Source organism: Galleria mellonella, unplaced genomic scaffold (genome assembly GCF_026898425.1).
Source record: "Galleria mellonella isolate WM207_F2 unplaced genomic scaffold, CSIRO_AGI_GalMel_v1 utg80, whole genome shotgun sequence".
Classification (NCBI taxonomy): domain Eukaryota; kingdom Metazoa; phylum Arthropoda; class Insecta; order Lepidoptera; family Pyralidae; genus Galleria; species Galleria mellonella.
The window spans coordinates 1,919,213-1,941,937 of NW_026442157.1; the positions used below are offsets into that span (position 1 = coordinate 1,919,213).

Genomic DNA, 22,725 nt, shown 5'->3' on the forward strand with positions numbered 1-22,725 from the left:
ATGATAATGATAATCTCTGTAGGTATATAGGAGATATATAAGAAAAAAATATATAAAAATGGTCTTATCTAGGACAATAGAAGTTATAACAATAACTTTTAAAAATGTTTATCAGTCTGTACATAAATTTGTTCCAGTATCACGCAATAACTATTGCACCTAATTAAATGCGATATTCCCAATTGTCTTCTTGAAAGTCTAACTTAAAAAGAAAAAATAAATTCAATCGACTTAAAATCCTTTCATATTAAAATAATTATTGGCACCGTATATACCGGGGTACTGATGAGTATTCTGTGACGTCCTTGGTGTTGTTTACATCTTTAGTTTTTTTTTTTTTTTTTATAGATAATAATGAAAGGGTAAATCCGCCTGCGCTGTCGATATACGTTGACGGAGTACCAGTGAAAAGTAATAGATGAGGATGAAAGTTGGTCAGTTGGTCCATCATGATAAATTCATCGCGATTGAATCACAATGATCTCCAAGAGAAACCGCGTGAAAGTCATCTTAACAGGGTATATTGCTAACAATGAGGCAGTTTTTTTTATGCGCTGGCTGGGCATCAGTGAGAGATGTTAGATGAGAATAAAAAAGCAGGTCACTTGGCCTATCGTGATGAATACACTTGGAATTCAGCAGGATGGTTTCCAGGGAGGACCACGGGGAGGTCGACCTGGTTAGGTATATTGCTATCAATAGGGCCCTTAATCTCCATTACTAACAACCCCTTCCCTCCACAATGAGGTAATTAGACCCATTAGTAATAGTATATAATAATTAGTAATCTCTTTTCCCTTTATAAAAGATGATTACTAATTTCCAGCATTTGGGCGGACAACTTGTGTTTAAGTTTTATAAAATAAAATGTAATTAATTTGAAGTAATCATACGTTAGAGATTGAAGTATATCAATACTTGAACTTGACTTGAAGTAGAACAAATGTCACTCAGTGTCAATGTCAAAACAAATATCAATGACGTATGTCACTTAATGTCATTTCCTGAAACGTGACAATTTAACTTTTGATTTGTTTTGATTTTAAATTTCTTATTATTATTAATTTATTTGTAAGTAATATAAAAAATTTCAAATTATTTTATATTGTGTAAATCATCAACGTCTGATTAAATAGACACGTGGCCAATCTAAATAGTAAATTGTTTATAATGGGTTTAAACTGTATTCGAATTTTTTTTTATATTTCTTATGCATATTTAAATAATTAGTAGTATTAATACATTATTCAGATTCAAGCCATGAAAAACTGAGGTATTCATACTGATTAAAACTCAAACAGTCACAATATTCTTGCCTATATTATACGTCTTCCAATGAATAAAGTTTTTATTTTCGATTTGTCTTTGACGATGTCAAAATTGCCCATCAATTGAGGTCAATTGGTGGCAGCCATTCAAATTATTTAAATAAGAAATATAAATTACAAGGGATCCAAGAAAACGTCTTATTGTTATTCTCTTTATTGTTCATTAGGGGCACATTTAAATAGCTGAAAGTGAGCAGTTCATTCATATTCTACTTTTTTTATGCATACAATATTTAACTTTATATTAGATAAAAATGTAAATATATAAATAGTGGAATACATATCAAAAGTACTACCTTTTATTTCCAGGTAATAAAAAACATGAGTGAGCAAAGCAAGCCTACTTTGAGAATAGACTGGTTTGATGGTACCCTTATAGAAGATAATCGTCAAATTACTGAAGCTAGTGCTTCAGGATTTGCAGACGAAGAGCAGGCACAACCTGAGACATCTACAAAACCACAATTTACAGAGAAGAAACCAATTGGCTTTAAAAGGCTTCTTGACATATCATCTCTTGAACCCCCAGTTTTAACATTGGAAGTATCACACAGACCTGGCTTCTGGAATCTTCTGGACATAGAATTAAAAGGAGACTTTATAGTACTAATAGTCAAAGTATTAGCTCGTATTTATAAATCATTAGAGCCAAATGAAAAATCAAGAATTGCATCCCAGCTGAGGTCTAGATTTGAGAAGTCAAACTTTTTGGTTACATTAAAAAAATACCTGGCTGGTTTGCCATCTGTTAGAATTGTAGAGAAAAAAATTAATTTTCAATTATGGAATGATACTGAATTATTTTTTAGTGATGTTGTATCACTATGTGAGGGCATAATACATTTTGGTGATCATACTATAGAGTACTTAAAAGAAATTTTTGAATTGCTAGAAATAACAGATGAAAGTGCTGTTGGTGTTAAAGAAGAACATACAGAGACATTTAGCGATGCATTATTTAATAGAATAGATCAGTTAAAATTAAAAATATCAGAAATGATTAGTGAGGTCTGCATTTATCTATTTATTAAACTAAATTTTTGAAAGTTGTAAACATTTTATCATAACAATCTTTATTTTTAGGATCCAAGTGAACAAGTCTTATTTGATGATGAAACACCAGATAATAAATGTGATGACCCATACAACTATAAAAATCTTCATATTTTTCCTAAAAGAGAAGATTTATTGGGCACAAATAAATTGAACATACAGCCAAATATTATAAATGGCGCTTATACCAGTGTGCAACATTACCTAGATTTACAGTTCAAATTACTAAGAGAAGATTATTTTGGCACATTGAGAGATGGAATATGTTGGTAAAATGTTTAGTTTTATAATATCATCATTTGCAATTTTAAATTACCATGTGTATTTAAAAATAATCAGATTATGGGTTTCCTGTGTGCCCTACATAAAAAAATGCACTTTATTATTGATTTCAACTGTTTTGAAATAGTAGTATGATCTTTTATATTTTTGTTATAATATTGTAGTATATTTTTCATTTGTTGCATAATTTTTACTACTTTTACTGTTTTATCTGTTTCAATTGTTTTTTAAATGATTTATTTAAAAAGTTTACTTTCATATTAGTTCCATACTAATATCAATTTTGAATTAGGACATTAATATTTGACCAAAAGGCAAAAACTAGATTTAACTATTATCATCTATTATGTTGTTAACAACAGGGCATAACATATAATATGTGTTATTAACTATAAACTAATTTGTTTGTTACTTATAATATTCAGTTCTATGTTGCATGATAATTGCTAAGTATAAAAAAGGTATTATTATCTTATCATAATATATGTATATTTATATTTATATGTATGTATTTTTATTACATATTTGTATATTTATGTAATATTTGTTTAATGTATTCATGTATGTATATTTATATAATCATAATGTGCAGTACTGCATAATAAAATTTTTGTTTTGCCAAAGGTTGACTGAAAAAGAATGCTATATAGTATTAAATCCGCCTTTTGTACTAGACATTTTTTTGTAATTTGGTCAATAAAGAATAAATAAATAAATACAAAATATTGTTGTGGTAGAGTTCTTAAGTATAATAAATTTGAAGTCTTAAAAGTTTATCCACAAATCAGTGTTTGACAAGTTTATCTGATATTAAAGCTATGAACACATTTTTTAAATCTTTAGTAAAACTTATATAACACTATATATTCTTAATATCATTTTATTCTTTTAGGCAAATATATGGAGAACCCATCAAAAAGAAGACATGAAAACATTAGGTAACTGTTTACCTAATTGGGTAAATTTCTATATTTATTAAGGCAGATATTTTATATGTACCTATTGTATTATATTTCCAGAGTATACCCAAAAGTCCGTATTATTCGCACATATGTCAGTAACAATAGAGTGGGACACCTTATTGATATTGCATGGAAGGAACGCACATCTTATGGTATGATTGATAGTAAGAAATTGGCATACAATAGGCAACTTATGTTTGGATCTCTGTTACTATTCACTAGTGATAATTTTGAGAATATTTTGTGTGCTACTGTTCTTGATTCAGGGATGAATCTATTGTCTGATGGTTATGTAAGTATTATCATAGTAAGCTAATAGACTTTTTATATACCAAAACATTTTTTTAATATTTCTTTTTTTTATTATAATATTTTTTCAAATTTTTGAAATAATATATAACTTATGATTGTTAATTGCTATAGGTGAAAGAATTTTTAAAATTGGTTAAGTAGTTTTTGAGTTTATCCATTACAAACCAATAATCAAATCTTTCCCCTTTATTAATATTAATATAGAAGATAAAATAATTATTTTATATTACTGTCATTTGGTCCACTGACTTTTTGTCTATGATTTTTTTTCTTATGTGCTATACAAACTTGCCGTTTTACAGGAAGTTTTAAACAATTATTATTTTTAATTCCAGGTGGCAGTTTCATTTCAGAGTCCAGTGTCAAAGAAAATCTTCACTGAACCTTACCTTATGGTAGAAAGTGAAGTATTCTTTGAGCCCTACCATAGAGTTCTCAAAGTGTTACAGAATTCTCGTGTTGATGGTTTGCCAATGCGCAAATACATAGTTGATGTTCAGGTATCAATCAGCAAATTATTATTTAAAATATTGCCTACAGTAAAAAATTATTCCTTTCATCGTGGAATGGCAAATATGCTGACGCCAATTAACACAAGTACATAAAATAATCTCACAGACAACACTGTGATTTCCATAGTACCTTTTACAAGTTATTATTTCTTTGAAACTCTTAATTTTAAACTAAGAGTTTTAGCAACAACTTGTATAAAAAAAAAATTTGTTTTTTAACATTTTCTTTTATAGGTTTTTATTTATTTATAATTGAAATTAAATAAATACTATATAAAAATATTTTGTAATTTCAGACTGAAACGCAAGCACCTTCATATCTAAATTCAGAAACACTATACACTGTCACACAAGCGAACAAATTGGAAGAAATATCTTTCCCAGTATTGGACTTGGCTCAATGGCCTACAGACAACTTACTGGGTCTTGATAACTCCCAATATGAGGCTTATAAATTTGCGCTAACAAGAGAATTTGCCGTCATTCAAGGCCCTCCAGGAACAGGAAAAACATTCATAGGAGTCAAAATCGCTACAACTCTACTAAAAAATTTGTCTCTATCAGGTACTCCTATGTTGATAATTTGTTATACGAATCACGCCCTTGATCAATTCTTAGAGGGTATTTTGGAGGTCACCAAGAACATAATTAGACTTGGAAGTCAGAGTAAAAGTAAAATATTAGAGCCATATACACTAAATAATATGAGAATGCAAATGAAGTCAAAATACTCATATTTATATGGAAGCAAGAGGGCGGAATTAGAGAAGATCTTCAAAGAGATGACTGATTTGCAAAGTGAGATTGAGAAATGCGAGAAAGAGATTCTGACTTATAAAACGATTAAACCATATCTCAAAATTGGGGATAAAACATATGAATTGGAAGATTCTAAAGAAGATCCTATATTGAATTGGCTTTTTGATGACACAAAAAGGGAAAAAGTAAATACAGAAGAATTGGAAGACTGGGAGAAACAGTTTGACGATCTAAGTCTTGATAATGAAAAAATAGAAACGTGTTTTAGTGAAGAATCGGCTTTGAGGGAAATAGATTCTATGTTGAATAATATAAAGTATATAAAAGATATAACAGATGATCGTTTAGAACGACAAAAGATGACAGACAAATTTCAGATACAAATAAATACAATTAGGCAAAGGTTAAATTGTTTTAAAGTAAGTACTAAAGATTAAGCATATAAATGCCCGCGATTTTGTACGCGTAGATTTTAAAATTAAGAAAACCAATAATACAGCCCCCTTATAGATGAGTATTAGTTGAAACATACATCAGATTTTAAGTTAAGCCTTCAGGAATACAACTGTAAAAATTGCATTTAATTTGCTATAGTAGTGTTTGCGTAATGCCGGAACAAACATACAGACAGACAGACAAATTTACTAAAAAATATTGTTTTGGCTTCTATTGGTCTTATTAAGACCCATTATAATAATAATAATTTTTATTTCAGACTTTTTGGTCCATTAAATATTTATTAGTAACAATATTTTTAAAACTAATGTTAATAAATTTACATACACAATACACATACACACATACAATATATTAAGCAGTATACAGATAACCACCGCTGCACAATTCCATTAGAAATTGCGCAGCAGCGATTAACGTACACACAGTCCAGCCTGCTTGTTATCATACTCGGGATGCTTTTGGCGCTGGTACGTACTCTGCGCACCAGGGATGCACACCTTTTTCGCATCGTGGCATAAAAACAATCTACACGATGCTCAACGAACATCCCTGACGCGCTACAGAATCGTGGCAGCCCCATCAACACCCTGAACACGCGTTATTACGCGGTATTATATTGGATATATATTTTTTTCTTAAATATCTCCCATGTACAGAGATCGTCTAGTTATAATTTTATTATATTAGTAACATAACAAGAGAATAAAACCGACACACTATTCTGACCGCGTTATCCACAAGAAATGTTTGCCTATTAGTGTTCATTTCTTTACAAACACGCCATCTATTTGAAATCAATAATAAACATTTTTCCGACTTGGCACGCCAGATGGCGCCACTGACATTTTATTTTGTTAATTTTATATTCATTACTTTCAGCAGAATATGTCGAACTCGACAAATGTTACAAATTTAGAAGACAATCTGACAAATGTAACAGATCTGTACAATTTGAATCTGGAACAAAGATGGAGGGTCTACAACAATTCAGTAGCATCTATCAAAAGCAAGTTGATGACCAAAATGAATACTCTACTGGTATGTTTCATTATCATCATCATTTCGGCCATTATCTGTCCACTGCTGAACATTGACCTCCCCCATAGACTGCCATAAGGAATGGACCTCAGCCGTCCACTAAGACCCTGCAATGCATTTCACTCCATCTAGTGAGGGGTCATCCTACACTGCGTTTGCCCGTTCTTTTACGGATATCCTCGTTTCGGATTCTATCACAAAGAAACTCTGAGCATAGTCGCTGAGTAATTTGTAGCTTTTGCATGTATGCAACGGTGTAGGAACAAGTTTTTTGTTTCATAAATCATAATATTATGCTTATTGTAGCTTAATTATAATATTTAGTAGGCGTTCCCACGACTCACGGTTATCATGTGAACAAAATCACAAATAAATCATATGAATATGTGAAAGTAAAAATATTCGGATATCTGTTATTTAATCACTCTTATGAGGCTTTAAACTATAATAAACACACTACATGTACTCTATTAATTCACATTGATTCTTCCTTGTCATGACATTGTAGAAGTCAAGAAATTGACTAGATTATAGATATTATCAAAAATATTAAACCAGTATTTCTCAAAAGATTTTTTTAATATTCGAGAATTAATACAAATTAAAGTCGTTTTTGACAATTCAAATAGATAGACCTGTCTTATGGACTCCATAGACGGTCAAGCCTGCATCTATTGACATTTAGATACAGAACTGCTTTGTTTTAAAAGTCACAATACATGCTTATTATTTTTAACCACTTGATCATGTACGAAGCCTATTAGAGTATTAAATAATAATATGAACCTTTTTAACCTTACAAGTTTTTTTTTCTGTATTTTATAATAAAAAACAATGGTGAGTTGTATTGTTGATTTGCATACAATGTCTTATATTTTATGTAGTACGTGTGATCCTAATTTGAAGGTCAGGTAAATAGGAGTTGTTTGCCACATATTTATTCATAGCCGAAAACCAGCTTTAGCCGCCTGAAGTCAAGGAAAAAGTGTCCTATAATCTCATACAAAGCACGTATGAATGCACATGTTACCCCATTACCATGGAGGGAAAGGAATTGTTAATGGGCTATTGTAATTAGTAGTCTAGAAAAAATTGTCCATTATACATGTCAGATTTTATGAACTACACTAACGACAACATATACATATCTGTTGTGTCTGTCTTCCATTATGGTAGGCAGAAACAATAGAACACCAGATGCTTCAATTCGAACAAACCTCTTTCACTTCTTTCACAGTAATCAATCTTTTCATACACGCTCGTCGATTACCGGTACTTTTAATTTGCCACTTCTCAGCACGTTGCCTATTTGGTCGACATACATCCGTCTAAGGCGGCCCCTACCGACATCTCCATTTATCATATTCCAATTGACATATTCTAATATGACATAAATGTCATATTCATATTCCAATATCCATTTAGTGGAAATGTGAAAAAGACCAACTATATTTATATTTCGTGATAAATGCATAATATAAAATTCGTTAATGTAAAATTACGTTAAATGGACTAACTAATTATTTTATATAACTATATATTATATATCGCGAATATAGATATAGTTGGTCTTTTCACATTTACACTAAACGAATATTGGAATATGACCACTCACTTGCGTGGTCTTACTCTATCTTAAGAACGTTCATGACTTTAGCTTGACGAAATGTGGCAAATTCGCATTTATGTGTCAATTTTCAAAAACAATTGAAAACTTTCAATATATATGACTGATTATTTATAAACTGTTCTGTCTACGACATGGGAAAGCAAGGGGTGGGCCATTCTACGCCATACAGTTTTATAAATAAGGAGAGCATGTTTTATACGTTAAATATTATATTTTTTTCACAGGAACAACACAATAAATGCAGTGACGAGTTGAACGAAGTGGCAACACTTATTGACGGGGAAGTGATGAAATCAGTGAGGGTAGTCGGCGTTACCACTACCACGGCAGCGCGGCGACACGATCTGATGAAGAAGCTGCTCTCGCCTATAGGTAAAAAAAATAGTTGTATCCCACGGAATTCCCTGCATTAATTAAAATTATTTTTTTCTTAATTGATGAAAATGCTATAGCATACTTGCCTGCGCTATTGATTTACGCTCCAGGGATGCCAGTGAGGGATGATAGGTATGGCTCGTGGGGAATTAACCACAAGACTCTCCAAGATGACCCCATGAAAGTAAACCTAACAAAGTATATTGTTAGTAATGGGACCACTGACTATGGTGGTAACAAGCATACGGCTCGCCTGATGGTAAATGGGGTTACCGTAGCTTAAGGACACGTACTAAGGGATGTCACACGATATTAAAAATAAACTGACTCCTCCATTATGTAAATGCACAGCACCAAAAATGTGTTATCTAAACTAATAATTCAGATAACATATTGTCTCAAGTGGGAGATCATTTGTAACTCGATGTACCATTAGATATTCATCGTTCCATATAAATAAAAAAAAATATCATACAATTATATTCTAACAATAATTTGTATGTTTCAGTGATAGTAGAGGAAGCTGCGGAAGTCCTAGAGGCTCATATAGTGGCATCACTAACACACCACTGTCAACATCTCATACTAATAGGTATTTTTTTTTAATTATAATAATATTTTTTTATTATTTCAGTCGTTAATTCTCTACTGCTGAACATAAGCCTTTCCCATAAGTGGGGTTTTGTCAGTATTTGCCAAACTTGGCAGACGGGTTGGCAACCGCAGTTAGGCTTTTAGAGATGTTATAAGAGGGACGCTGCTGCCTATCCCTCGACCTACCTTAGTCGACTCTTACGATTACCCCTTCCTTTCCCACGGGAAAGGAAGGGGTGGCCTATTCTATACCGAGGCCACAATTATAATAATAGCCATCCATCCATCTAGGTAATCTAGTCCTAAACTAAGAATATTTAATATTACAAGTAGTAAACAACTAACAGACATACTTAAAATATTTTTTTATATATAAAGACATACGATACATAGAAAAATCATTCAGACCGACATGAGTATTAGTGTTTGTATTGTACCGGGATCGAACTCCAGACCATCGGGAATTGAATTAGTGTTTTAAACCACTACACCAATAAGCGATACCCAATATTTTTAGTATTTGTTTTTATTTGATCACTTTATTAATTATCAACAAGACTTGTCCCTATGAATATTTGTCGTTTTATCGTATCTCAAAGTTCAAAATCAGGCCCATAAACCTCACACCTGTTACAATATGTAAAAAAAAAATATTTATTTTTAGGGGACCATAAACAACTGAGACCAACAGCAGCCCACTACAAACTGGCCAAAGACTACAATCTAGAAATATCCCTCTTCGAGCGTATGATACGCAACGGTGTACACGCGCGAACTCTTACCACCCAACGTCGGATGCGACCAACCTTCGCAGAACTACTTGTCCCGATATTATACGACCGATTGGACAGTCACCCTAGTGTATACAGTTACACTAATGTGAGGGGAATGGCGGACAACTTGTACTTTTTGGATCATGACGTTTATGAAGATTCTGAGGTATTCATATCAGCCGTTACCTGTCCACTGCTGAATATAGGCCTCCCACATTTTTGCCAATAGTTGCCACACTTGGCAGGCGGATCGGCAACCGCAGTTTTGGTAATATTTTAAGAGAGACCCATCTCTCAACTATTAAGTTCCCTTAGTCGTCTCTTACGACATCCACAAGAAAGTAAGGGGAGCATAATTAGTACAATAAAAATCACTAAGTTGCAACTACATCAAAGGCAGTAGAACATTATAGAACGATTCATGAAAGTGTATACATCAAGAGATGGCTTTGGCACTCTATCTTCTCTGTCTACCATGGAAGTGACTCGGCGTGATGATACTATAATAAATCCTTATTTATATAAATTTATTTTTAAGCTACTTCATAAAGAAGGATGTTCTCATTTCGTATGTACCTATTTATTTTTATGTATCTATCATATATCTTCACTAATTAATTCTAAACCGATTTCGATAATCAATTTTACAATTAACGAAATCGGCCCTCTCGTGTTGGGCTGTTTTTTTTTTTATTTTATCGATTTGTCCTATCTTTTTCTATTGAAACTAAATTTAAGGAAGTGACAAAATTAACTAATAATTTTTATTTTAAATAAATAAGATGTTACTAATTTTTTTTTAGGGTTTGGAAGACAGTTGGAGCCACAGGAACACATATGAAGCTGAATGGTGCGTGGCTCTGGCCAACTATCTTCGTTCTATGAAATACAAGCCTGAAGAAATAACGATATTGTCTACATACACTGGACAAGTTTCCCTTATAAGGGAGGTAAGAATGAACACTTTAAAAAGATTGTGTCCCACAAAAAAACTGAGTTCAGTTGTGACAAAACCATTATTTTGATTGAAAAGCAGACTGAATCAATTTTAATAAAATTTCTATAGAATATAAAAATATCCCGTACGGGTAAATGCAGTGTTGGACGATCCCTAATAGATGGAGTGACGACTTAAATGCATTGCAGGCAGTCAGTTCCTTATGACAGTCTATGTTTGTTTGGCCATTGTTTTCTCATTGTGATTATTTCTTATAATTGTTTATATCTATACTTATAATAAATCTGTAGAGAGGTCAATTCTGTACATGAAATATATTTCCAAAATAACTATCAGGCGGTGATTAGTGATCGATACTGATGCCAAATATGCAATCAGTAAAATTTTTGTCTGTCTGTCTGTCTGTATGTTCGTTATGGAAACAAAAACTACACGACGGATTTTAACGAAACTTGGTACAATTATTCTTCATACTCCTGGGCAGGTTACAGTATACTTTTCATCACGCTACGATCAATAGGAGCAGAGCAGTGAAGGGAAATGTTGGGAAAACGGGAGAAGTTACTCCATTTTTAAGTATTCGTCGCGTGTGCAGCCTTAATGGCCACTTTTTAAAATGTAAAAATGTCCACTCGTGCGACGCCGGGACGGGCCGCTCGTCTATAATAAGTTTACTATTGTAATCTTTTGAAGGAAACAATAAAGAGTATTTATCTATCAATGTTCAGCAGTGAACAGATAATGGCTGAGATGATGATGATGGTGATGCATAGTAATTTTACTTCCAATTTGCTCCACAAGAGCAATATCGACGTTTGTTACCGTTTGCTCACTAACTAGATAAAGAATTAGTTGATTTAGATAATAAATATATTATACCTATACTCTGCCCGATATTTCCTATCTATATCTGAACCATAGATAATCCAATACTATCTATATACTAAAGTTATAAAAAGGGTTTTTCTATGTATTTTTTATACAACTTAGAATGGCAAACAAGCTGACGGCCCACCTGATGGAAAGTGGAAACCGTCGCCTATAGACATGAGCAGTACCGTGAATATAACAAAGTATACTGTTTCGCCCATGATACCCCCATGCGTTGCCATTCCTGAGGACTCAGGTGTTATTCCTCTGTACCCAGTAAATTCACGCCATATCCCACCCTTCAAACCGAAACACAGCTATGCAAACACAACTGCTTCACGGTTGAAACACGAATGGAACAGAGGTACCCAAGCAATCGACTTTTGTACAAAGTTTCCCTCTGGTAAAGATGGTTGTTTGCCCATTCTGAGTTGCATAGAAAAAGAAAGCTGTAGCACTATAATTATTAGTACTTTCATCATCATGATGATCATGTCAGCCGTTATGTATATAACACATACATAACTGTTCATTGCTGAACATAAGCTCCCCCTATTGGAAGGTTTTGCTATTAGTTGCCACGCTTGGTAGGCAGGTTGCCAATCGCAGTTAAGCTTTGGTGATGTTTAAATTAGATTATTAGCATATTGTTTAAAATCATTTGTATAGACTACATTTCATTTTCATCATTATTTTGGTGTTGTGGGTGACCATGGGCGGCGGTAGTCACTTACCATCAGGTGAGCCGCATGCTCGTTTGCCCCCTGTCTTGTAAAAAAAAAAAAATTTCGTGCAAATAAATTATTGCTATTATATTAGATTTGATTCACCGTGTGCCCCGGCATAGAATGGGCCACCCCTTCCTTTCCCGTGGGTGTCGTAAGAGGCGACTAAGGCAAGGTGGAGGGATGGGCAGCAGCGTCCCTCTTAAAACATCTCTAAAAGCCCAAATGCGGTCGCCAACCCGCCTGCCAAGCGTGGCGACTACTGACAAAACTCCCCTTATGGGTAAAACTTATGTCTAGCAGTAAACAAGTAACGACTGAAATAATAATAATATAAAAAAAAACATATTATTAAATGCCTCATTTTCAAGGATTACCTCAAAGTTTACCAATTTTGAGTATAATAAATAAAGTAATAATGACAATCACTCTTGCGCCACCTGCCCATTTCTATCTGTTCTCCTTTAACCAAAGGTCTGTAAGAGATTGCCCTAGCGATAAGACCGCCTTTTGTACCTTTATGTGTATATTTCAATCTGTATTTATGTTACTGTATTTCACTTGTCATTGTATATTTTTATTTATGGTGCAATAAAGAGTTAAATAAATAAATGGCACGACTATTAGCTAAATAAAACAACGAGGCAGACAATATATTATCACGCCTTACAGTTACGTCACAAGAGTGTGCACGTGTAGTTTGAACAAGGAGCGAACTTTATTCAGTCTGTGTACAAATTACAACTAATCTAATGACGTAACGGTGCAAACAATTATATCATAATTATTATAAATATGAAAAAAAGAATTCACTTGCATATTATCGATAAAAAAAGAAAACGAATCAATATGGATAACTTAATATCATTAGTTGATAACTCCCACGTAAAACACTTTTTAAATTATTATTATTTAAAATTTAATAGTTTGATAATGATCAGAAATCAACTGTCAAAAATTCACCAGGGGCGCCTTAATAAGGGGTCGCATTGAGGCCTTTTTCCTTAATAAAAGAAGGGAGAGGGGCATTAAATTTGTTCAGAAGAGCCAGGTAAACTCAGGCTTGCCCTGTTACAATGGTATTTTTTTATATTACTCGCAGTTGCTTATACAGCCTAATAATATTTTATAAACAATCTAGTTAATGAAGCCGTTTTTTGCATAACTAGCTCTTTTATGATATTATGAAGTTCTGTTAAAACCTGACAAAGTGCTGTTTGTTCACTGCGATATCTATTTTTAAAGAAAAACATATAAGGCTATAAAAGTTAATGTAATACTCTACTAGTAACAACACTATGTGATATATTTTGTAATAGACGATAATGGAATGGTAACCCCACCTGCGTTATCAGTATACACTGGCATGGCACCAATGAGGGATGATAGATGAGGATGAAATAAGTTTTTTTTTTATACAACATAGAATGGCAAACAAGCTGACGGCCCACCTGATGGAAAGTGGTAACCGTCGCCTATAGACATGAGCAGTACCATGGACATAACAGAGTATACTGTTTCACCCATGATAACCCCCATGCGTTGCCATTCCTGAGGACTCAGGTGTTATTCCTCTGTACCCAGTAAATTCACGCCATATCCCACCCTTCAAACCGAAACACAGCCATGCAAACACAACTGCTTCACGGTTGAAACACGAATGGGACAGAGGTACCCAAGCAATCGACTTTTGTACATTCTACTAGCAATGAGGTTACTAATCCGCATTATTATCAATGCCTTCTCCCCCCTGTAATACATATTTTAGGTAGGGTAACTACTACTACCCAGATAATGTTATTGCCGTTCTTATCAGCTTAAAAGAACACCCGCCGATAAGTTTAACGTTTTCATGTTATTTCTTTATTATAAGTCGATGAACTAAGTTTCGAAAAACCTATAAAAATATATAACCTTGTACTTTGTACTGTGCGTTAAGTAAATAATGATTGCATCGAGAAATGATATACTCGTATCAGATACGAATAGGACAAAGTTTACATACACTAAATGTTTGTGTACTTATACTTGCTAGTCTATTTATCGTGGGCAAATATTAGTATATTATGAAAATATGGGGCTCACGAAAATAAAGTCTGATGTCTTGTGCTAGACAGTTTTCAATCTTATATTGATACTGTTAAGTCACCCTATCTTACACCGCAGTACGGAAAGTACATATCCCATATTTAAAACTGGATTATCGAACTTTAGCCACAGTTCAGTCAAGTTAACCTACGAAATTAAATTAGACTAACCTGTTATTGGCCATACTATATTGTTATAAAATATTTATTAATTTTATTTGTAAATTGCTGTTGGTTTTTTAAAATAAATAAATAAATAAGTGTTTTAGACTTTTCATTTACAAGTTGAACAGTAAAGTATGCCACACGTAGTCATTTGCAAAAGATTTTTTCTTTAACGCAATTATAAAAAAAAATCCATTTCGTCACAGATAATATAATACTACTATGATTTCGTAAACAAAACATTTAAAATTATATTAATCCGCTTTCTAATGTATACAATTTATCAGATAAAAAAATTATTTATCTGTTAAATGTTGTTATGAATTGATAAGTTATTGACTCTTATTTCAAACCGACTTCAAAAAAAGAGGTTCTCAATTTGGTTGTATTTTTTTATGTTTGTTACCTCATAACTCCTTCAGTTCTGAACCGATTTGGAAAATTCTTATTTTATCTGAAAGGATACTCTTATAAATTAGTCTAATAGAAATTTTATCAGAATCGGTACAGTAGTTTAGTTTTTAACTCAAAATAACTGGCTTGTCATAATTGTTATCGATTTTTTTTTTGTGAGACACATTCTTTGTGAGTGAATTTTATCAAATCACCAAATAGCAATTAATGTTAATGATATTTTTTAATTAAATTAATTAAAAAAATAATTAAATATGAATGCTATACTATTTTTGTCAAAACACAATTCAGTTTATTTTGTTTCTATTCGCAATAATCCAATTTAAGGTTTTAAAGTTTGGAATTTGGACAAGACCATCTGTCGAGTCAGTGAAAAATATTAATCTTTGACATATGAAGAAATAAAATATGGATTATTTATTTAATCATTTCACGTGTCCTATTCCCGATTAAAAGATAACAGAGTGGTGATTACAATTTTACATTTGTATAATAAAATCAGAGTTTAATTAAAATTACGAGTGTATTTTATCAGAAAATCGATTACATCGACTTCTGGTTTAAGATAATACTTATGTTCCTAGGCAACCAAGCAACATTGTCTTTTATCAATAAATTACCACTCTGCTGTAGGTCTATTTTGAAACCTATAGTTTCTTGACAAAAACAAAGTGTTACCTTACCTCTAGTTTTTAATCGATTTCGGAAAAACCTTTACGTTTGTAAATGTGTGTAAATATATCCAAATCTTTATCACAATATGTAAACCTAAATTTGAAGTCTAATTTTTCAGTTGAGTAAAAAGTACAGTACCCTTCGAGATGTGAAAGTCACACCAGTAGACAACTATCAAGGCGAAGAGAACAGGATCATCCTGCTCTCGCTGGTAAGGAGTAACAGAGACGGCAAGATAGGCTTCCTGACGGCTGCCAACAGGATATGTGTAGCATTGTCGAGAGCTAAGGAAGGTACGTCTGAGTTTGAAGATCCACTACGTCTACCATGATAAACCTTTAGCATCCAACTGCTGGGAAGGGGACGATCAAGTATTACGTAACGGAAATTGGAAGGGGGCAGGTTTTGTAAAACTACGATGCAATACAGGGGCGGGAGGGACAATTCGAGCAACGCGTCATGTAACATTGATTTTTTATTTAAATATTAAAGTAGGGAATTAAAATCTTCCAAGTTGGCAACCCTTTTCGTTTATGTTTTACGGGGAATTCCTCAACTATATTTACACGTCATTTTTATCTTGTTTTCGTTGTCAGTATTCGTTACTGTAATGTAACTTTTAAGTAAAAATAGTCACCTAGATGCTACGTAACATTTAGGGAGAGGAAAGGGCTACAGAAAAATGTTACTGTACGTTACATGGGGGGGGGCGTAAATCTTCAAAAATAGCGTTACATAATACTTAAACGTCCCTAAATAGGTATGTCTGTATTATTTTTTTATAATGGATAATAATATAGAGATAATTGCATAATAGACGAGTAATAGAGAGATGGGTACTAGGGAGGAATCAACAGAGCGACCCTGTTGCTAACAATGTAGCATGCATTGCATGAGGTCGAAAACTACGCCGTTACTCTTAGGAACTATCGCTGTTAAGCCAACTGATCTGAATTTATCTTCACTTATCATCAACACTTTTTTTTTATTCAAATTAGAATGGTCAATCAATGGTGAGTCAAACAAGCTCACAGCCCACCTGATGAGGGGTTGGAGGGATTGTTAATAATGGAGACTAAGGGCCCCATTGCTAGCAATATACCCAACCAGGTCGACCTCCACGTGGTCCCCCCTAGAAACCATCGTGCTGAATTCCAAGTGTATTCATCACGATGGGCTAACTGACCTATCTTTTCATTTTCACCTATCATCTCTCACTGGTGCCCCGCCAGTGTATACAGATAGCGCAGGCGGGGTTACTATTCTATCATCATCCATTAAAAAAATAAGCCCACCTGATGAAAAATAGTGACCGTCGACTAAAGACATGAACATGTGGCGTCTGTAAATAAATATTGTACATAATCAACTCATAGCCGCTTATCAACATGATTACTGTCTTTTCCATCAAGTAGCTTATTTAAATTGTACATAGATATTTCCACTTTTTTTCAGACTGTTCGTACAGACATGACAGCGACATTTGCTTCTTACAATCATTTTCGCTGTTATTCTCCCTATCTCGATCACTCTCCTCTTGCACTTCTAATTTCCGTTTTCATATATTATTTTCTACATATTCCTTTGTACATAATATATGTGAATAAATAAAGTTAGTTTTTTTTTTTTTATACAACTTAGAATGGCAAACAAGCTGAGGGTATATCTGATGGAAAGTGTTAGCCGTCACCTATAGACATGAGCAGTACCATGGACATAACAGAGTATACTGTTTCGCCCATGATACCCCCCATGCGTTGCCATTCCTGAGGACTCAGGTGTTATTCCTCTGTACCCTGTAAATTCACGCCATATCCCACCCTTCAAATCGAAACACAGCCATGCAAACACAGCTGCTTCACGGTTAAAACATGAATGGGATAGAGGTACCCAAGCAATCGACTTTTGTACAACTACAAACAGCACTGAGCATAACAAAATATACTGTGTCGCCTATGATACCCCCCATGCGTTGCCTGAGGACTAAGGTTTTATGCCTCTACCATACCATACCTATAACTTCATTGCCATATCCCACCTTTCAAATCGAACACAGCCCTGCAAACACAACTAATAAAGTGTTAAATAAATAAAAAATAAATAAATAATACTTTACCGGGGGAAAAGGGATTGTTAGTAATGGGATCAAATGGCCCTATTACTAATAATATACCCTGTCAGGTCGACCTCCACGTAGTTTCCCCTGGAAACCATCGTGGCTAATTCTAGTTGAATTCGTCAGGATGGGCTAACTGACCTGCTTTTATCTTCATCAGTCATCTATCACTGGTGCCCCGCCAGTGTATACCGATAGCACAGACGGGGTTACCATACCATTATCACCCATTAAAAAAAAACACAACTACTTCACAGCATAAACTATAAAAATAAGTGAATGAATAAGTGGTATTAAAAATTGTAAACATTATAGTATTTATGGGATTAAATAAATTACTTAGAGTTATAAAACTCTACAGATATTTAAGTAATAAATTGAGATATTACAGCGCACGGCTAGTCTAGACTCGAAAATGCATTATCAACGCCAGCCTGTGGCATTGGCCTTATTATCTGAATTTGCCCCCAAAACTTTAGTCTACATGTCTTAATATTGTCTGAAGATAAAAATTTCATGACTCAATAGACTGTGTATATCCAATAATCCCAATAACCCAATGATATTATTTATAATAGGATTTAAATAATGCATTGCAAATTGTATTAAGTAGAGGACAGTTGAAAGCTGATGTGATTTTTTATTTTATTTTATCTTTATTTGGTCTCCCAGCAATTGTTACACTCATAAGGTTTAATATTAAAATTACTGTCTATTTATACTTAGTGTACAATCATTTTAAAGGAAACACACCATGCTAATTAACAAATCAACAATAATACGGTATAACAAACTCTTGAGGTATTTGACATGTGTAGGTATAGTTTTTTAGACTCAAATGATTGCTTTACATAATTTTTAGCTATTCAAATTAACTGCAATGCTTTCGTATAAAAATCCCCTTCCTTATGGAATATATATGATGATGATGATGATGATGATTGCAAATTTTTATTATTTATTGCATGACATAGTTAATATTAAAATTTATTATCCAATTGAACCGACAGACATTATTTTACCGCCTACCGCCATCTATTAGTTCCATCTTTTTTATCAGGGTAAAAACTATACTATCTTTCTATATTCTATATTTATATATTAAATTGGAGTGAAAAATTTATATTTGATAGGGCAACAAGGTGACGTCTGCAACTCAAATAAGACGTCAGTTTTAAATCATTTTAGGGTCGGTGATTGAAAATCAACGTTAATATGACGAATAATTGCTACCTGGGGAACATCATGATATGAAATTTTTATTTAGGGTCTCAAATATATAGACCTACCATTAAAATAGACCCCATGAGGCGTATCTCTTTTCTCTTCACTAGAAACTGCCTAATGTCATAAACAAACATCCTTGTAGTGTGTACACATTTTTGACAAGACTGTCATGAAAAAATACCAAATCTGTAGATACGGCGTGAACTTTTACAGCATACAGCGTGGTTCCAGATACGTTTCCTACCACGAACGCTCTGATTTTTTTTTTATACAACTTAAAATGGCAAAAATAGCTGACCACCTGATGTACCACGGAAATTTGTAACAGTCGCCTATAGACATGAGCAGTACCATGGATATAACAGAGTGTACTGTTTCGCCCATGATACCCCCCCGTGCGTTGCCATTCCTGAGGACTCAGGTGTTATACCTCTGTACCCTGTAAATTCACGCCATATCTCACCCTTCAAACCGAAACACAGCCATGCAAACACAACTGCTTCACGGTAGAAACACGAATGGGACAGAGGTACCCAAGCAATCGACTTTTGTACAAAGTCTCCCTCTGATATTATGGATATAGAATGAATGGAATGAACTCCCTGTCTAGAGATTTCCAAGAAACTACATCATGGGGTTCTACCAAAAATAAGTAGAGTTTTCTTCGAGGTCGGCAATGCGCATGTAATCTCCCTGGTATTGTAGGCGTGCTTGTTTGCCACCTCAGTGGTAAAAAAAAAACCTATAAGGTTAAGAAACCCAGTCACCGTGAAGTTTAAATATGTTTATCAGTTGTCTTATCGTATTACTTAATAGTATCTTACAATTGGTGACCATGAATTTGTATTATTTAATCATTGCTGTCAATATCTGAATATTAGCAACATGGATTTTAATTATTTTATATATCAATTAACTTAACTTTATGGACAGTCACTATTATATATGGTTTCTTTCATACATGTGCTTATACTACTTGCTTACACCCACTCTAACTTGCATACCTCGCTTTGGAATCAAAATTTTTGTTTGTATAAATAAAATCCGTTATTGGCCGTATTCATAAGAGACTTAGCATGTAAGTTATTTTTTAAGAGCTATGATTTTTTTATAAAATGAAAAAAATTTTTTGTATAAAATGAAAAAAAAAAACTTTGTTTAGTTTCTGACTAGATGGCGCTATATACTAAGAGTATTATTATTATTATTTTTAAAGTATCTTTTAATTACAGGATTCTACATATTCGGTAACATGAACACTCTCAAATCAGCAAGCAATATATGGAGATTCATAAATGACAAGTTAAGAGCTCAAAAATCAATAGGAAACAAATTGATAATACAATGTGACAGCCATAAGAGACAAATTGAGGTATGCTTACATTTCTTTTGTATCTTATTCTGCCTACCCTAATGGGAGACAGGCGTGACAGATATGTATGTATAAAGGCTTATGCATTTTGTTCGTAAAGGATTAAATTTTCTTCTTTAACGGACATGTGTTCGTTGTAGTATTCAGTTTTGGTGACCTAGATAAAGAATAAGACATAGGAAGTTGTTATCTTATTCTATCTCTTAATTAGCGATAATTCTATCCATGGATTCGTTAAATACTTGTCTAAGAGGCATGTTCTACTACAAAAAACAAAATGTATACAAAAAATAGTCCATCGTTTACATAGACCTTGGAATATTGCAAGTGTAAATATGGTAATTAACATACGAAACGGTATGTTATCGTGTGAAGTCTTGCAGATTATATATACTAAGTAGTATAAACTTTTGACACACTATCAGCGTCGCTGATACGTGTCTTAATCCCTAAAGTCACATAAAATACATCTTTGGTACTGCATTATATAAAGTATTTAATGTTAGACATCTATGCATCATTTTATTATTAAAAAAATATGTACTATGCAAGTACAAACTCCTTAAAATGGTAACCAATTCGATGATATTTATTTATTGTTTTAAAAATCCATGCCTATCTACAAAAGTACACTCAATAACATAGGGGTATTTATTAAGGCGATTATTTCACTGTATAAACAGTAATTCCATAATTATTATCAACTGTGTACTTTACTAATAAATATAATAAAGTAACCACTGATTTGTTTATAGTTTTTTATGCAACTTAAAATGCCAAACAAGCTGACGGGACACCTGGTGGAAAGTGGTAACCGTCGCCTACATACATGAATAGTACTATGGATATAACAGAGTATACTGTATTATCCATGATATCCTTCATGCGTTGCCATTCCTAAGTACAAATGTGTTATGGCTCTGCCCCTTTAATTTCATTGCCATATGCCATACTTTAAACTGAAACACAGCCACGCATACACAACTGCTTCACGGCTGAAACACAAATAATAGGTAATTATCATTATTATCTCATATTTCTTTTATTTATACATTATTTAATTTCTATTATACATTCATGTGGAACATGAATTATTTATTATCTTTTGCAGGTCACGTGTCCAAATGATTTCGATAATCACCTATCGTGCACGTGTTTGAGGATTTGCGAGAAGAAATAAAACGCAATATAAAAGTGATAATATAATTATCGCGTGATATTAAATTATGTTTTTTTAACAATCTTATATTGTATAATTCTGAATAATAATATATTATAGTGCATTTAAAAATCAATGCCTTTTGTTTTTTTTTAGCGTGCAATGTTAAATGCATTGTCCACGGAGCTACAATTCATTTAAAAATGGAACGAACATCTGGCAATTAGGTAAAGAATGTAAAGTACGTCATTATACACTATTACATAGCATTCTCATACGTCACAAAATGCTAAAGGTCATCTAGGTACAAAAAATCTTAAGTTGAGTACGTAAGTAAATTTGTTTTTCGACTACAGAATTTTAACGTATGACATATGGGATAACATATGACAAATGATATCATCGATTTTTATATTTCTATTAACCTTTTAACGGCCTCAGTTGGATTTATGTGACAGGAAACGCACTGCAACTGTTACAAACTATTTTGTAGTTTATATTATACTCGTATTTTTTATGATTCTTTTTTTTTTTTTTAAATAAAATGTTAATTAAATTTTAACATGAGTAGGCGTTTTATTTTGCACAATTCACAATAGCGACATTGAAACTGTAATAGACTATAATTATTATTGGACTATAGAATATTCGCTATACGTTTATTTGTACAGAAACACAGTTAATAAAATTTCCATTACACATACATATAGACATATTCATACTTTGCATTGTTGTGAATTATTTTGAACAGATGTACAACAGGCGAGCTTTGTTCTTGCTAAAATTCTTTCTGCAAACCCAGAGTGAAAAGGAACATTAATTATACATCCATATATAATCTAAGCAACGATATTATATATTGCTGATTTCAATTAAGCGC

General features: G+C 33.0%; 1 protein-coding gene across 4 annotated transcripts; it reads left to right on the forward strand.

Moving 5' to 3' along the window:
* Positions 1-987: 987 nt before the first annotated feature.
* On the forward strand, positions 988-22,427 carry LOC113520607 (NFX1-type zinc finger-containing protein 1-like). 4 transcript variants are annotated; one of them, XM_026905990.3, is made up of 15 exons: positions 988-1,071; positions 1,638-2,336; positions 2,412-2,646; positions 3,556-3,601; positions 3,683-3,917; positions 4,273-4,437; positions 4,746-5,627; positions 6,547-6,705; positions 8,560-8,707; positions 9,219-9,302; positions 9,969-10,243; positions 10,881-11,027; positions 16,090-16,264; positions 20,547-20,686; positions 21,798-22,427. In XM_026905990.3, the coding sequence occupies exons 2-15, from the start codon at positions 1,650-1,652 to the stop codon at positions 21,864-21,866; spliced, it is 3,447 nt and encodes a 1,148-aa protein (XP_026761791.2). In that variant the 5' UTR covers positions 988-1,071; positions 1,638-1,649; the 3' UTR covers positions 21,867-22,427. The 4 variants fall into 4 exon arrangements, with proteins under 4 accessions (XP_026761791.2, XP_031766048.2, XP_031766046.2 ...); XM_031910188.2 differs by having other exon boundaries at positions 6,550-6,705; XM_031910186.2 differs by lacking the exon at positions 988-1,071 and adding an exon at positions 1,095-1,273.
* Positions 22,428-22,725: the final 298 nt, after the last annotated feature.

Bases quoted from the DNA above. Each gene is read 5' to 3' on its own strand.
- LOC113520607 (XM_026905990.3), top strand. From the start codon at position 1,650: ATGAGTGAGCAAAGCAAGCCTACTTTGAGAATAGACTGGTTTGATGGT. The intron at 3,918-4,272 runs GTAAGTATTATC...TTTTAATTCCAG, and splicing joins ATCTATTGTCTGATGGTTAT to GTGGCAGTTTCATTTCAGAG. The intron at 4,438-4,745 runs GTATCAATCAGC...TTGTAATTTCAG, and splicing joins AATACATAGTTGATGTTCAG to ACTGAAACGCAAGCACCTTC.